General features: G+C 43.6%; 1 protein-coding gene and 1 long non-coding RNA gene across 8 annotated transcripts in view; one reads left to right on the forward strand and one right to left on the reverse strand.

The window, feature by feature from the left end:
- Positions 1–6,535, reverse strand: part of C12H14orf39 (chromosome 12 C14orf39 homolog) — a 57,027-nt gene extending 50,492 nt beyond the window's left edge. For 3 of the 7 annotated variants that reach the window (XM_075843693.1, XM_075843692.1, XM_075843687.1), the window contains exons 1-3: positions 6,055–6,113; positions 887–983; positions 754–810 (exon numbers count right to left, since the gene is read on the reverse strand). In XM_075843693.1, the coding sequence (XP_075699808.1) occupies positions 754–810; positions 887–935 (106 nt within the window). In that variant the 5' untranslated portion in view covers positions 936–983; positions 6,055–6,113. Of the gene's footprint in view, positions 1–753; positions 811–886; positions 984–5,452; positions 5,737–5,927; positions 5,949–6,054; positions 6,114–6,404 lie in introns of those variants that run through there. The other 4 variants (XM_075843689.1, XM_075843691.1, XM_075843690.1 and 1 more) reach the window with 4 other exon arrangements.
- Positions 6,256–16,672, forward strand: part of LOC142664534 (uncharacterized) — a 126,939-nt gene continuing 116,522 nt past the window's right edge. The window contains exons 1-2 of the long non-coding RNA XR_012851305.1: positions 6,256–6,749; positions 11,653–11,700. This is a non-coding gene — a long non-coding RNA (uncharacterized LOC142664534). The remainder of the gene's footprint in view (positions 6,750–11,652; positions 11,701–16,672) is intronic.

The following is a 16,672-nucleotide window of genomic DNA, read 5'->3' on the forward strand; positions in this document are numbered from 1 at the left end:
CAGGGTATTTGTTAGGAGCTGTATATTTACTACCAAGGATACAACAAGATCCTGTCCTGGAAGGTCAGGAAAGCCTTTCCCAAAGCCTTTTATCCAGTTTGTGTATACTGTCCAGATAAATATCCCAAAAATAAGTAACGGCAGCACAGTATATGAAAATGTAAGAAACGTCTTTATTCACGGTTTTTATTTTTTCATTAACTGGAGTGCTGCCGTTGCTTTTTTTTGTGAATATTTGTTAACGGAATTCAAAGGATTGAGTGGTTTGTATCCACTTAGGGAACAAACAAGGGGACAGATTTATTATTGCCTTTGCACCTACTGCCTATTTTCTTGCCACATATATTGTTGGCTAAATTGATTAATGTGTGCACCACAAAAGAACATTGATTTGCGACATGCTCGCCATGTCGGGTCACATACTTAGAATATGGCTGTGGATTTGTCGAGCAGAAAGGAACGGTGTCTAACATGCGCCAAGATGCACCAAATCTGCCCCATGGTGCATGGTTCCTTTCGTTTATATACTTTGAGGATCCAGATAGTGTAAAATTCCAAGATATCCAGAGATATTTATTTCTGCTTATTACTTCATTTGCTTTCCCGGATAAATTTCTGATGTATTTTTGCAGTTGTCATAGTAGAACACCAGAGTACAGCAGATTGTATGCGCAGATGGGTTTCCAATTTGCGGCAAGATTGAATATACTTTACTATTTATTTGCTATTGTTTTACTTTTTGCTTTTACTTACGCTGAATGAGTTCCTTAGTATTTCTCTTATTCTGAGATTCTTGATCATTCTGAAAGACTAAAGATGGTATTAGTATAGTCACAGAGCATATGAGGAAACAAAGATGTATAGCGGCTGCAAATAATGTACATACCTAGTTCTAACAGAAGCTTGTCAAAACTGCTGAAGTCCACTTCATTCATTGTGAAAATTCAATGGACAAAATTAAGCACTAAATGACTTTAGGAAACCTGCAAAAAAGTGAAACGCAAGAAAATCGTGTTAAATATAATTCTCATGGTTTTCAAATTAAAGGCTATTCGATTAGTCAGTGTGTTTAGTGTAACTTTGTAATTATCTTTATTAAAAAATCGTTTTACTTTTACTTATTCTCTATACCGAACAGCTGTATCTCTCATTTTACACTGAATCCGTCAGTCCCGCGGACCTGACGGGTTCAGTGTTGGTGGGTCCTGCGTGTCTCTAACATGCAGGATCCACCTGTAATCGATCACATCTAATATCATATTTAGTTAAATTGTGGCAGAGCTTTGAACAATACATTTTTACTTCGATTTCCATGCTAACTGCAAAACCGTGGGTCTGTAATTACGGATGAGATTGCGGATCCATTCATTTCTATTGGTCACGGACACCTTTCAGTATATTTATGGATGTGTGTCCGTGCCATAGAAATGATTTGCAAAACAGAACATGTCCTATTTTTGTCCGCAATTGCGGTTATGTACATGTTGCCTTAGGCCCTCTGCACACGGCCGTAGCCATAATCCCGGTCTGTGACGGACGGACAGTCACCCGCAGGCCGTGCTCCCATTATAAAGTTTCGGAGCACGGTCTGTAAAATCGAAAAATAGGACATGTCTTATTTTTTACGAATGCTTTCTACGGCCCGGACACCTTCCCGTAAATATACGGGAAGGTGTCCGTGGGTAATAGAAATGAATGGGTCCACACTTTGATCAAAATTATGACCGTGTGCAGGGGGCCTACGTGGTCGTTTCTGAAACCTCCAGTGATTAATGTCTATAATAACAGTTAGTACCAACATTTACCTTGTTGAGAGTAACTCAAGCATTAAATAACATCAACTGCTGATTCATAAAAGAATTGTCCATGCTGTGGACAAGTCCCTTAGCAATGTGCTTAAAGGAAAAATCTTACAGCTTACCCAATGAAGCAAAATAATTGGTCTAATATTTCAAATTTAGTGGAGAATTTCCAAACCAATACATCAGACAATACTGGGTTGTACAAAAGAACATTCATTAAGGCCTTGTTCACACTATGCGTTTTTTGCATACTTTTTTTTATATTATTTATGAAAGCCAAAACCAGGATTGGATCTGAAAAGGAAAATGGAAATATAGGTCTCTCTCTGTTTAAAGGAGTGTTCCCAGAATTGATATTTAACACCTATCCACAGGAAAAGTGATAAATGTGTGATCGCTGGGGGCCCCACCACTGGGACCGCTGGAACGGGGGTACCAAGTACCCATTCCTACCAGAGGTGTAACTTGAGGTTCCTGGGCCCCAATGCAAAATCTATAACAGGACCCCCACCTACAATATATCATTTATAATACTGGTGTCTTCTTATGCGGCTGAGGGGCTTTTAGACACCCTCAGACTCCAGGGTGCAACTGCTACCTCTACACCCCCTAAAGCTACGCCCCTGATTCCTCCTCTTTGGGATAGCACTCAGCTGTTTCCGTTATTCCCACACATGGAGTGGCAGGGTGCATGCTCGACTACCGTGAGGAGAAATGGGGGGCTTGTGACCCTGGTTATAGTGATCAGTGGGGCCCCAGCGATCAGACGCATCATCTATCATGTGCATAAGTAATAAATGTTGATTCCGGGACAACCCCTTTAAGATCCAGTCCTGATTTGGGGAAAAAACTAGTGCACATACGGCATGGAATCTGCACGCTGTGAACAAGAACTTTTTTGCAAACTGCAAGCCGAATCTTGACAGGTAGGACATAGGCATCTGAAATAATACCAGCTCTTCGCCACTGCTAAGCCATGCCAATTTTTTTGCTAAGCCATGTAGGGATGCACGATGCATCGAAACTTCGATACTGTTTCGATACTCTAAATCCCCAAACGGTTCGATACCGTTATTTCATGTATTTTGATACTTAGCTGTGCGGCCGCACAGCTAAATATAGTAAATTATGAATGTATGAGAGCAGGGCTGCGGCTGTGTGATACAGTCATTGCCCGCTCCTGAGTCCTGATAACAAGTGCGCGGGGTCAGGATGATGCGATGCGGCCGGCGCTGCACCAATGAGCGGCGGCACTGAAAACAGAACATGGCGGGCGCACTACAAAACACCCCTATGTTCTGCCTTCAGTGCCTGAACCGCCGCTCATTAGTGCAGCACCGGCCGCATCTCCTCATGCTGACCACGCACTTCTTGTCAGGTTTACTTCCTGTAAACAGCCGCAGCCCCGCTGGCGGAGATCAGAGAAACCTCTCATCGCCGCCGCTATTCCCCTGAATGCTGTGATCACAGCTTACTGCAGCATTCAGGGGAAAATGAGAAGGGGGGGGGGGTGCCCCTTGGATCGCATCACAGTAATCCCTGTGACTGAATTGAGGGACATACCATATATGGGCAGACAGCCCAGGGTCCATTGAAGGACCCCAGGGCTGTCTGACCATATTTCCTGTTGTTGGGGCATACTTAGGTATGTCCTAACAACTGCCTGTGTACTATCAGTGCACAGGCTAATGTACTGTAATATAGATATGTGCCAGTACATTAAAGTTTAAAAAATAAAGTAAAAACATAAAGTAATGTTAAATTTAAAAAAAATATACACATACACCTTTTTTACAATAAACATTAAAATAAGTCTCAATACATAAAACATACACATACTTGGTATTGGCGCGGCCGTAATAACCTGCACAACAACGTTTTTGCATCATTTATGATGTGTACGCTGTAAAAAAAATAAAAATAAAAACTGCTATCACTTATTGTGGGGCACGAGGTGTGATGAATTTAACCTCCACGTGCCTCACATTAATAGTAATTAACCCCATCATGTACCTCACATATTAACCCATTATGACTGAGAAACATGATGGGGTTAATTACTATTAATGTGAGGCACGTGGAGGTTAAATTCATCATCGCACCTCGCGCCTCACATCAGAAAATGGAAGAACTTTTTTTTTTATTACTGTTGGCAAAGTATCGAATTGGTATCGAAATCGCAGTACTAAACGAAGTATCAGAATCGAAGTCCAAATTCTAGTATCGTGACATCCCTAAAGCCATGCCACTTTCCCATGCTAAGCCAAAAAATGTCCGCAATCCCCCTCTTATTCCCCCTTAACCCCAGCTTAGTAAAACTGCTAAGAACCCATGGTGATGGTCTGCTCCTGTTCTCTGGCTAGGATGGACCCCCTCTCCTCTGTGATAGTCTGAACCTGGCACTAAAACATGTGTGATCGTTAATGAAAATTGGCAAAAAAATGGCCGTAGATGAATTGAAAAATTCAAAAATAGGCAAAGAGATACAAACGCAGATGTTTTATACAAAAGGCAAAAGTGTGCAATGTTGAAATCTAGGAACTCCGACAATTAGATCAGACGGTAGTTCCTTAGATTATTATATATTATACATGATGTTTAAAGGGAACCCGTCACCAGCATTTCACCTATTGAACTCTATTCACCCCTTGTCGGCCGCTGCTGTCAATAGTTCATTGCCGTTATCTCCTCTCCTAAATTTTTCCTCCGACCATAAAAAAAACGGCTGCAAACATTTTGCGGCTTTTATGGTAATAATCCGGCAGTCTCGTTCGCTCCTTTTCTTATGCCCGCCCAACGCCGAAAACTGGCCCACCCTGAATGCCAAAATCTCGTCTGAGATAGCGAGCATGCCCCGTCATGTATGGTCCGACACCCTTCCCTGCTTCGTCCGGGCCTCAAATCTAGTTACTGCGCATGTGCCGCTATGGTGTTCCGTTTTGCGCACGCACCAGAACAGGACATCGATGCGCAAGCGCGGGATTTCGTGTGTGTTGGGGGAGGTGAGGAGCTGTCAATCAAAAGTAAGGAGGCGGGGTAAACTCGGAAACCTTGAGAAATGAAGACCTGACTCTTTTATGCTCATTAGCATATACGGCGCGGGAACACTAAAAAATGGAATACTAAAGGTACAGAGCCGACTAAGAAGACAATTATAGGTTGCATAAAAATTATTTTTCACCCACTTCGACTAGGTATTGCTGATTTATTAGGATATGTTCACACAGTCTATTTTCAGCCGTTTTTCGGGGCGTAAACTCCACGAAAAACTGCAAAAAAAGCGGGGGCTGTACGCCTCCAAATATCTGCCCATTGATTTCATGGGAAAAATGGCGTTCCTTTACCACAAGGCGTTTTTTACGTGGCCATCTTTTAAAAACGGTCGCGTAAAACAACGCCTCGTAAAATGAAGTTCATGTCACTTCTTGAGCCGTTTTTGGATAGTTTTCAATTGACTCAATTGAAAAACAGCTCCAAAAACGTCTGTAAAAAACGCCGCAATAAAAAGTTGCTTAAAAAACGGCTGAAAATCAGGGGCTGTTTTTCCCTTGAAAACAGTTCCTTATTTACAGCCGTTTTGTGTTAAGCGTGTGACCATAGCCTAAGGTGAAATGCTGGTGAGGGGTTCCCTTTAAGACTATTGAACATACCTCCAAAACCTCATGTTTTTTTTGCTGGATTTTTCCACAAAATTGCTCTTAAAGGGGGCGGCGGGGCTTATGCAATAATGCTCCTAAGTTTCTGAACGATTTTGTAGGCACCCCTGGGTGTCCAGCCAATGGGGATTCAAATGGCTGCCTTGTGCATTACACTGATAGCTGTGATTATATATCACGGGCTGTCATTTGCCGTAGTACACACATTTTACTTCATATTTTTACAGATAGGGGAGCGCCAACCACAGTCCTCTGATGTGCCGAAAAAGGCGGGAAACGTGGGAGTCAGTAAAATCAGGAACAGATATGATCTCTGGAGCTGGGATGGAACAGCTCCACCCAGTGTCCATTATTAGAATCACCTCAACAGTCAAACCACAACTGGATTTCACTTCAATTACACAGATAAAAATACATATTTAAATACGCAAACATTTTTAACAAATATCATAACCAGAAAAAACCTGACATAAATATATTCATAAATCTGCTCCAGGCAGCCATAGAACACAAAATGTGGCTCATAGATAAAAACTAGGGCTGATATGAACAGTGATATTGTTAATGGCTACAAGTCCCAGCAGAAACCTCCTGACCTGAGGGAGCAGGCAACCATATTGATAGGGAATGTCTCTGTAGCTATGATAGGGCTCATGTATAAAAAAAAAAACAACTAGCCAGTAAGAACAGAGGTGTTGCCAATGGCAACCAATCAAGAGCGTGTTCTCATTTTAGCTGGAATCTGATTGGTTGTCATAGGCAACAAGTCTCTTCTTACTTGCACTAGTTTTTGTACATGAGGTATCTACAGAGCCATTCCCGGTCACAAAATGGCTGCCTGTTACCACAGTTCAGGAAGTTTCTGCTGGGACTTGTAGTTCCCATGCATACATTACAGAACAGACTGGTTCAGCGTGTCCCTTGTCATTACTAGGAGACATTCTTTCCTGGATATTAGCAAGGTTCTGGCCTCCCTCCTCTTCCTTCTCATCCAAGGATCCACATATACAGGCAGCCAAGTTTTCTCCTCACTGCACCTGGCTACAGGGGCAAGGCAAACATTACTATCCCTGGGTTACTAGTTTTGAAGGACAACCATGGCCGCATGTAACATCGTTCTGCAGTCTTGGAAACTACCACAGCCCATTCTGCAGGCACAGCAGCTCTCCTACATTATAACAGACCGGTCCTACTGGAAAATGACAGATTCTACAGGTTGCCTATGCGGGCCTGCATACACGGCTTCTGGTGGTCGCCATTTTGTGTGAACGGCAAATGGTGACGCGAGAAGGTAAATAAATACTAGACCTTTTTCTACTTTCCTGCTGTAGATTGTCACAATGTGAAATGACGCTACCCTTGTGGTCACAACTAGTCCATATGTGGTGCATAACAATGATAAAAAACAACAGTGTCCTACAAAATACATACAATATGCCCCAATACCTAATATTTACCTCATAATACATTATACAGTGACAGGAAAAGGGAAAAGAATAACCCCATGCCAGTATGTCTCTAAATCATACGCTAAAAAAATATTATTCTTAGGCTCCAAGTAGTTTAAACTATAATATATATATACAACAGAGTCTTCCGCTCACGCTAGGGTCGCCACCTTTTCCCGAACTAATACCATATATTGATTTTGCGCAATCCATGACAAAAAAATGCAGCTAAACTGGCATGTGTAAATATAACCTGACATGGGTAAAAAGTTGGGGTGGGTTTGGGGGTGTGATTAAGGCCTATTTTCGGCCGTTTTTCGGGCCGTGAACGCCCGAAAAATCGGAAGCCTCCAAACATCTGCCCATTGATTTCAATGGGAAAACGGCGTTCTGTTCCGACGGAGCGTTTTTCGCGTTTCTTTACGCGTTTAAAAAACGGCCGCGAAAAAGAAGTGCAGGACACTTCTTGGGACGTTTTTGGAGCAGTTTTCCATATACTCTATTGAAAAAAGCTCCAAAAACGGCCGTGAAAAACGCAGCTAAAATCGCGAGTGTCACAAAAAACGTCTGAAAATCAGGAGCTGTTTTCGAGTTTGTGTGTGAACATACCCTAAGGCCTCGTTTACACGAACGTATTATACGCGCGTGCGACGCGCGTGCTTTGCACGCATGTCGTACGCACCTATATTAGTCAATGGGGCTGTTTAGACGATGCGTGAATTGCGCTCAGCGCGTGTGCGCAGAAAAAAACTCACGACATGTTCTATAATCGTGCGTTTTTCGCGCACTCACGCACCCATTGAAGTCAATGGGTGCGTGAAACCCACGCATGCCGCACGGAAGCACTTCCGTGCGAACTGCGTGATTCGCGCAAGAGCTGTCAAACTCCTGAATGTAAACAGAAAAGCACCACGTGCTTTTCTGTTTACAAACATCCAAACGGAGTGTCAAATTCGAGATGAGCGCACCGAACTTCACCGGGTTCGGCCAAACTCGTTTTGACCGAAACCGGTAAAAAATGTTCGGGTACGCGACGTCAGGAGACAGTCACTGTCCACGGTGCTGAAAGCGTTAAACTGGTTCAGCACCATGGACAGTGACTTCCGCTCCGAAAATCCATGAACCTGTAAAAAAAAAAAGACGTTCTGACTTACCGATAACTCCGGTCCGACCTCCCGGGATGACAGTTCAGTCCAAATGACAGCTGCAGCCAATCACAGGCCAAGCACAGGCTGCAGCCAATCACAGGCTGCAGCGGTCTCATGGACTGCGGCGTCATCCTGGGAGGTGGGGCCGGATGGCAAGAGAGGGACGCGTCACCAAGGCAACGGCCGGGAGCCCGGACTGGGGGAAGCAGGAAGTTCTTGGTAAGTATGAAAGTCTTTTTATATTCACAGGTTGGTGTATATTGTGATCGGCATTCACTGTCGAGGGTGCTGAAAGAGTTACTGCCGATCAGTTAGCTCTTTCAGCACCTTGGACAGTGACGGGCCTCGACTACCTCATCTCTATGATGGCGGCTGCGTGAAAATCACGCAGCCGCGCATCATGACACACGGAGCTGTCAAATGCCTTTTGCGCGTTTAAAACGCAACAAGGCTGCGTATACGCAGTGCATACGCCATACAAACGCGCGCAAAACGCAGCGTTTTTTGCGCGCGCAAAACGCACACGCTCGTGTAAATGAGGCCTAAGTGTCACTTTAAGTGCCCACTATCTGATGTGTATGACGGTGTCCTGACTGATGGCAAATGTTGGAAGAAAGAAGGATGGACATGTTGGATTTCAACAAGCCCGATCCGGTGTTCCTACAGGGGTCCGGCCCGGCCTATTGCTCACTCCCCATTGAATACACATGAATGCTCGGCCGAGCCCAGTGTGCTTGTGTATGTCTTTAGGAATATCTATCGGATGAGCAAGTTTTCCCATAATCAACATTTATCACCTATCCACAGGGTGGGTGATAAATATCTGATCGGTGGGGGTCCGACAGCTGGAACCCCCACCGATCAAGAAAACCTGCTTACCTTGTCGTTCCTGGAAGCCCCAAAGGAATGGAGCGGTAGTGCGCATGCTCGGACACCGATCTATTCATTTAGACGGGACCCCCAGGAACGGCAAGGTAAGCCTGTTCCGGTGATCGGTTGGGGTCACAGTGGTCGGACCCCCACCGATCAGATATTTATCACCTACCCTGTGGATAGGTGATAAATAATGATTATGGGAAACCCCCTTTAAGTGTATGGCTGCCTGGGGCCCTGTTCCCACAGAGTATTTGTGAATCAGCGCCAAACAATGTTCAAAATCTCCCATAATTGATTTCAATGGGAGGTTGAGGCATGTTTATCCTGAAGGAATTTTGAGTCAGATCTGCTTGGCAAAAACCGCTGTGTGCACGTAGCCTTAATGGTGGGACCCTCAGACAGACAATGACTGTATGGGTATTTATGAGTATTTTTCTGCCGCAAAATCACAATTTTGTTCAGGATTATCGAGGCAATATTTAAAAAATGCAGGCGTTTTTTGAGGAAGTTTATAAAGGTGGATTTTAGAAGCGTTTTTTTTTTTTTTTTTCGTGGGAACCTTATTCATCTGTAAACTCCGCTAGCTTTTTTGAAAAAAAAAGAAAAAGCATCAGAAACTGCATCCAATCGCATGGCGCTGTTTTTTGCTGCCTCCAATTGATTTCAATGGGAGCTTCAAGAGCAGAATCCACTCAAAGATCGGGGAGGACGATTTATTCTCAGCAAGCAGAAAAAATTTGTTGTGAAAAAAACGCATCTGATTCCCATTGGAATTAATGGGAGGCAGATTTGGAGCGTATTTTGGTGCTGATAATTATGCGGAAAACGAGTCAAAATCAGTAAATTAACTTTGTGTGAACTTAGCCTTAGGCTGGATTTATGTCGTTTTTGTGGCGTTTTGTTGAACAAAACACAGATGTGGATCTATAAAGAAGGAAAAGGAAAATTATAATGATGTGTTCACAGTTTTTTTCAGGCAGATTCTGACCTGCCTGCACTTTCTTTGCTGCATTTTTTGCGGCATTTTTTGGCCTCGGCCATTGAGCGTCAATGGGAGGTCGGAGATGGAAACGTGGGAAGATAGGGCACAATTCTCCGCCTGCTATTGAAATCAATGGGAGGCTATTTCGGCCGGTTTTTGGTGCTGTTTCGAACGCGGTTTCCACGTCAAAAACAGCGCAAAAAAACTCTATGTGAACCAGCCCTAAAGGAAAGACTGAAATATCTCCTCTTGTATCCACCCCTGTGTTTGGCTGATAGAACTGCCACAAAAAAACTGCATGTGTGATTCTAGTCTTAGCCAGTATCCTGCTTCGAGCACTATTCTCGAGTCTCTGGACTGTGCAGGCTAGTGTGCTCATATCTGGCTGCCGAATGTCAGTGTTTGGGTCTTTGCTGCCTTGCCTACTGAAATCTACTGTTGGCACCAATTCCACGCTTGACCTAGTCCTGATGCTGCGGACGTTCGTAGGACTAGGAGCCCTGGCAAAGGAGAACTAACTAATCTAAATAGCAAGTAACCTGACTTATTATGCAAAATTATTGCTATTGCCAATAAAACCGACTGGTGCCAAGCCTAACTCAATACAAAAAAAATAATTATTTTTATAGCTCAGTGCCGTCTTGTCATGGCATAGCTAGGGGGAACTGTATAGACATAAATTACAGTCTAGCATAATAAATAGCATAATAATATATAATAATAATATATATTATAATAATAGCATAATAATTTTAAGTGCTCATTATGTCCCTTTATAACATTTTCGTACACTAAATATTTTTATATTTTATAGCCGGTTTATGTAATCAGCTGTAGAACAGTGCACGATGAATGAATATATATTATGCTAGACTGTAATTTATGTCTATACAGTCTATTTTTACACATTGCATGTTAATTAGATGTATGCTAATTGCTAGCTTCACTTCCTAATGGCCTAATTTATAGCTGGAGTGCTGTGTTCATCTACAATTGGAGTATATATATATATATATATATATATATATATATAATATATATCGCTAGGGCAGCAAATTTAAACTGTCACACAGTCGCACCATGCCCTTTGGTTCCGATATATATATATATATATGTGTCAGCAAAGATCAGCGTGGGAAACTCTTTAATTCGGGTCCAGACTTTACTGGAGAGATCACTGAACAATCTTTGAAGTTTGGCAAGTATGATATACAGGACAATGTGCCCCCCCCCCCCCCCATTGTAGACATTAGAAGTTCAAGGTATATATAGTAGGGGGTCCTTACAATACACATTTCTGCTGTCCAACACAATGGGTACGTGGGGTAGTAGTCCAACCAAATATCATGTTTATAAAAAACAAATGTTATAACTAATCAGTAAAAAAAAAACTAATTGTGATGCAAAATATAAGAAACATTTTTATCTCACCGTGCTGATCCAGAGGAAGGCAAAACCCCCATGCAGCAGATGCCAATTGCCTCATTTGGGAAGAATTTCCCCCCTCACAACTCCAAATCTGGCAATCAGAATAAATCCCTGGATCAACATCTTTTATCCAGTAATCTAGTATTTATAACTTGTAATATTATATCTTTCAAGAAAGGCATCAAGGCCCTTTTTCAACTTGTTCAATAAATCAACTATTACAAGATCTTGTGGCAGAGAGTTTCATAGTGTCACTGCTCTTACAGTAAAGAATCCAAGTCTATAATGATGGTGAAACCTTCTTTCCTCTAGACATAGAAGATGCCCCCTTGTCATAGTTACAGGCCTAGGAGTAATAAGGTAACTAGAAAGATCTCTTTACTGTCTAATTATATATTTGTACATTGTATTTAGATTGCCCCTAAGGGTGCGTTCACATATATCAGTTGCATCAGCAGCAGTTTTTTTTGTCTCTCAAGTGATTACAACAGATGCAAAAACTGATGTCAAAATGTATCAGTTGCCATCAGGCTTTTTCACAATTTTTACTACAAAACCATCAGTTGTCATCAGTTGTCTCAGTGGCGGACACAGACTGCTCGGGGCCCGCGTGCAAGAACAGTATATGGGCCCCTTGCTCCCCAATATCTTATCATAGATCACCCCTTATGTCACTCTAACAATCCATCAGTAATTCTTAGCCATAAAATGTATTACCTCAGGCATTGACGTGCAATGTAATAGATAGAAAAAGGCTGCTTTAAGGTGCAGTGAGCCCCTTTCCTACTGGGCCCCTGTGCAGCAGGTTGCACCAATGGTATGTCTGCCCCTGAGTTGTCATCAGTTTTCACCATCCGTTTTTAACATCAGTTTTTACCACAGTGGTCCACCAAAAAGGTTGTCTAGGGTCTGAAAATGTGCCAATTTTATCAGAGTGGTGCATAGCGTGTGATAGATTGAATACATGATAGATTAGATACTTGTTGTGTGCCATGTCAGGGCCCTCCTTCTCTGCTCCAACCTCAGCGCTACACTGAAGTCTGACACACACATTGTAATGTCATGTGTGTCATATTCAGTGCAGCGCCAAGGCCGGCGCCAAGAGAGGGAGCGCAGAAGGCAACTGCTGTCCACTGACCTCAGATCAGATCTTCGAATCAGCCTTGTGAGCCTGCAAAGACTCCAAACACTAGCCCTAACTTCAGGGAGTAGCTAGTTTTTTGTGCCTTTACAGCTACGCAATCCAACCCCGCATCTCCTACCCACCCCACACCTGGGATTGCTGTTATTTATATTCGCACAACAGGGTCCGGGTGTCGGCCGTTAAAAACGGCCATCTAGGTCAGGTTTTGACAGCCGGTTTGCATCTGTTTTGTATCCGTTCCGTGTTCGTTTATTCCGTTTTTGACAAATTTTTAAAAACAGATGAATTTCATGTGTAGATAATGAAACAGTGCCCTCTGTAGATAATGCTGCAGTGCCCTCTGTATATAGTGCCACACACCCTGTATATAATGCTGCAGTGCCCTCTGTATATAATGCCACAGCACCCCCTGTAGATAATGTCACACAGCCCCACTGTAGATAGTGCCACACGGCACCCACTGCAGATGGCACCACACAGTGCCCCGTAGATTGTGCCGCACAGCTCCACCTCCACTGTATATAGCGCTACCCACTTCCCCTGTAGATAATGCTGCAGTGCCCTCTGTATATAATGAAACAGTACCCACTGTAGATAATGTCACACAGCCCCCCTGTTGATAGTGCCACATAGCGCCTACTGTAGATGGCGCTACACAGTGCTCCCCTCTAGACAGCTCCACCCTGACTGTATATAGCGCTACCCCCCTTCCCCCATAGATAGCGCCACTGAAGCAGCCTCTAGCAGAGGAATCCCCGGCAAGAGCATTGTGGACGCTGTGGCTGGGGATTTCCTCCAGGAGGAGCCCATGACGCCACTGTCCATATATGGACAGTGACGTCAGGGGTTACTCCCTGAACGGAATTCCCGGCCACAGCATTGCTGACGCTGTGGCCAGGGATTCCCTGAAGGAGAACCCCCTGACGCCACTGTCCATATATGGACAGTAACGTCAGTGGCTACTCCTTGAGTGGAATCCCTGTTGCCGACTCTGACCGGGGATTCCGCTCCAGGAGGAGTCCCTGACTTCAATGTCCATATATGGACAGTAACCTCAGGGGTTTACTCTAGGAGCGAAATCCCCGCCCAGATCATTGGCAACGGGGATTCCGCTCAATCAGTAGCCACTGATGTCATGGTCCATATATGGACAGTGACGTCAAGGACTTCCCGAGCACAGCGCTTAAAGTAGCACTGTGCCTGGGGAGTCCTCGGCGAGCGGAGGAGCTCCCTCTGCTCCTCCACTCTGAACTAATTCTGAAGCAGGGAGCTGATGGTTCCCTGCTTCAGAATTGGGTTAGACAGCGGGACATACCCCCAGCTGCCTTCCCGCCGGATGCTTCCGGAAGGTGTATGCGGCAGTACCTGGCGTTCATTTGGCCACAATTAAAATAGATAGGATACGGCGTCAGACCTCTCTGGGAGCCGGACTCAAAAACGCTGCAGGTAACGTTTTTGGATCCGGCTCCTGCTCAGTTCCAGCGCCGTACGGAGCCGAAAGCTATGGGATCCGTTCTAGCATCAGTTTCTCTCGGGCTGTTCTGCAACACGCTGGAGGGAACCTGACAGGAGCAACGGATATATGTGAACGGCACTAAGCCATCTTTTTCTAAACTGAATAACCTCAAGTTTGATAACCTTTCTTGGTACGGCAATCTGCCCATTCACGTAATTACCTTGGTCGTCCTTTTATGCACTCGCTCTAGTTCAGCGATGTCCTTCTTATACACAGGTGTCTAAAATTGTACACAATATTCCATGGGTGGTCTGACTAGTGATTTCTATAGGTGCAAAACTATGTTCATGTCATGAGCATCTAGGCCTCTTGATGCATTCCATGGTTTATTTGCCTTGGCATCAGCTGCCTGGCACTGACAATAACAGCTCGATCCTAGATTGTAAAATCAAAACATTGAACACATGCCTCTCAGCCCATCCACACCATCTTCGACCAGGTGCGTTTTGCATGGTCATCATGCTCCCATGTGCCATCTGTATCATGCAAGAATGTATGTAATCCCAGAGCCATTCTAGTGTGTGCATCCCTGATCTTATCTGGCATTACACCATTTTTATTTTTAACCATTTTACTGTGTATGAGCACACCTTACAAAATTTAAATATATTGGTTTCTAATAGATACCATTACAATACTCTGTCTATCCCACAAAGGAACACAGAGTGCACCCAAATGAGAAATATTCACAGAACATGTGTCATTTCACGAGAAGAGATTTTGGTCATCGACTTACAACACCATAAATCCCTGTCCTACTGTAAGTCCAGTTTAGTTGAACTGCAGGGTCTGTGTGCATGAGGTCACAGGATAATATTTTGCTGTAATTTTGCAAAATGTCCTTAATGCAACATTTTGTTTCTCATTCACTTTAGAATATTAAGAAAGCTACTGTAAATTCACTATTGTTGGCATATGTATATACAGTATATAAATTTATGTCTTTGAATTTGATTTGTGCAGTTTGTATTAGCAATAATTATCTGACGTGTCTTTTGTTTTCTATGGAAGTCTCATCTGTGAAAAACCAGATGACCTTAACTTTCTAGTATTAGGTCCAGAAGTTTTTTGTTCTGCAACGGTTTTAGATTTATTGAGAAACTGATGCCAAGTTTGACATCAGTGCATCTTTTCTTCACTCTCCTATTGACACCAGTGATGCTGGATGCTTCTGCTCTTCTCTGATTATTGATCATTGATTGCTGTGATAGTGACCGCCTGATCAGAGGCTTTGTATGGTTATAATCCTCCTGATCCTTCGGTTTTGTAACATTTGGCTTTATCTTTATAGGTATCACAAGGTCCTTTTTCTGTTGCTGTAATGTTAAAGGGAAGAGCCATCTGGAGCTATCAGATCGCATGGACAGCCCCCAGTGCTGTTCCTATTGCCTTCTGTCCAGCATTATATGTTTCTCGCCATTGTCTATATTGAAATATTAACTGAATGGATGCATTCTAGAGAGAGAGGTTGTGCACTCACTGTTTTACACTGTATTATAGAGCAGTGATCCACAACCACCGGGCCACAGACCAATACCAGGCCGTGGATCATTTGGTACCGTGCCGCGGTACCTGGTATCCGCTCCGGTGGCCGCTGGGAATTCCGGGCAAAAAAACGTACCAAATTGTGGTGCAGTTTTTCACCCGGAAAGTCTGTTGTGGAAAACTGCTGAGACGTTTTATTCCAGGAGAGTGCTTCAGCCTGTGATTGGCTCCAGCGGCGGCCACATGGGATGAAGCGTCATTCAAAGAGGCCGGCCCTCTGACGTCATCCGGGCCGGCCTCCTGGGATGACATTTCATCCCATGTGACCACCGCTACAGCCTAAGATTGGCTGCAGCGGTCACATGGGATGAATTATTATCCCAGGAGGCCGGCCTGGAGGAAGAAACAGACTTCTGATAAAGTGTACGATTTTTATTTTTTTTTCTAAGTTGCGTTTTTTACCGCAGAAATCGCTGCGACTCCGCCGCAATAATTGTAACAACTGCAATTTGTTGTGGGTTTTACCTCCCCATTGAACTCAATGGGGAAAACCCACCACAAATAAGCAGGGTTTACGCAAATACAAATAACATGCTGCGAAATAAAACTCGGCACCGCATGTCAATTTCTGAGCGTTTTTTCCCTCACTATTTACACAGCGTGTGGATGAGATTTGTTTTATCTCATCCACTTTGCTGCTATTGTATTATACAGCAGATTTTCCACAACAAACTTTGTTGCATGAAACTGGTCCTTGGTTAAAAAAAAGGTTGGGGACCACAGTTATAGAGGGTGAAACTTAGTTTCTGATTCGACAGCGGAAATAGTTTTTTAATATATTTAGACTTTAAGCGGGTCTTTGAATTTAATGTTGTTTACTTGTGAGATGAGATTCATACATTTAACTTGTTCTTCTATTAACCACCAAACATTTCATCCGTAACTGTGATCAGGCTGCAGGAATAGGACCTTACTGTTTAGCCCGAACACGGCTAAGGCAGTGTGACTGGAGAGGGAGCTGCCACTTTAAATGCTCTAGCTCCAGCTATAACACAGCACAGGCACTTGGCTTTAAAGCAAGACCAGCATCGTGGATCTATAAACTATCTAACCTGAGCTAGAGCAGGTTGAAGTGGCAGCTGCATATACTGTATTTGGAGCTCTCACTTCACTCTGTGTGAACAGCA

Source organism: Rhinoderma darwinii, chromosome 12 (assembly GCF_050947455.1).
Source record: "Rhinoderma darwinii isolate aRhiDar2 chromosome 12, aRhiDar2.hap1, whole genome shotgun sequence".
NCBI lineage: Eukaryota > Metazoa > Chordata > Amphibia > Anura > Rhinodermatidae > Rhinoderma > Rhinoderma darwinii.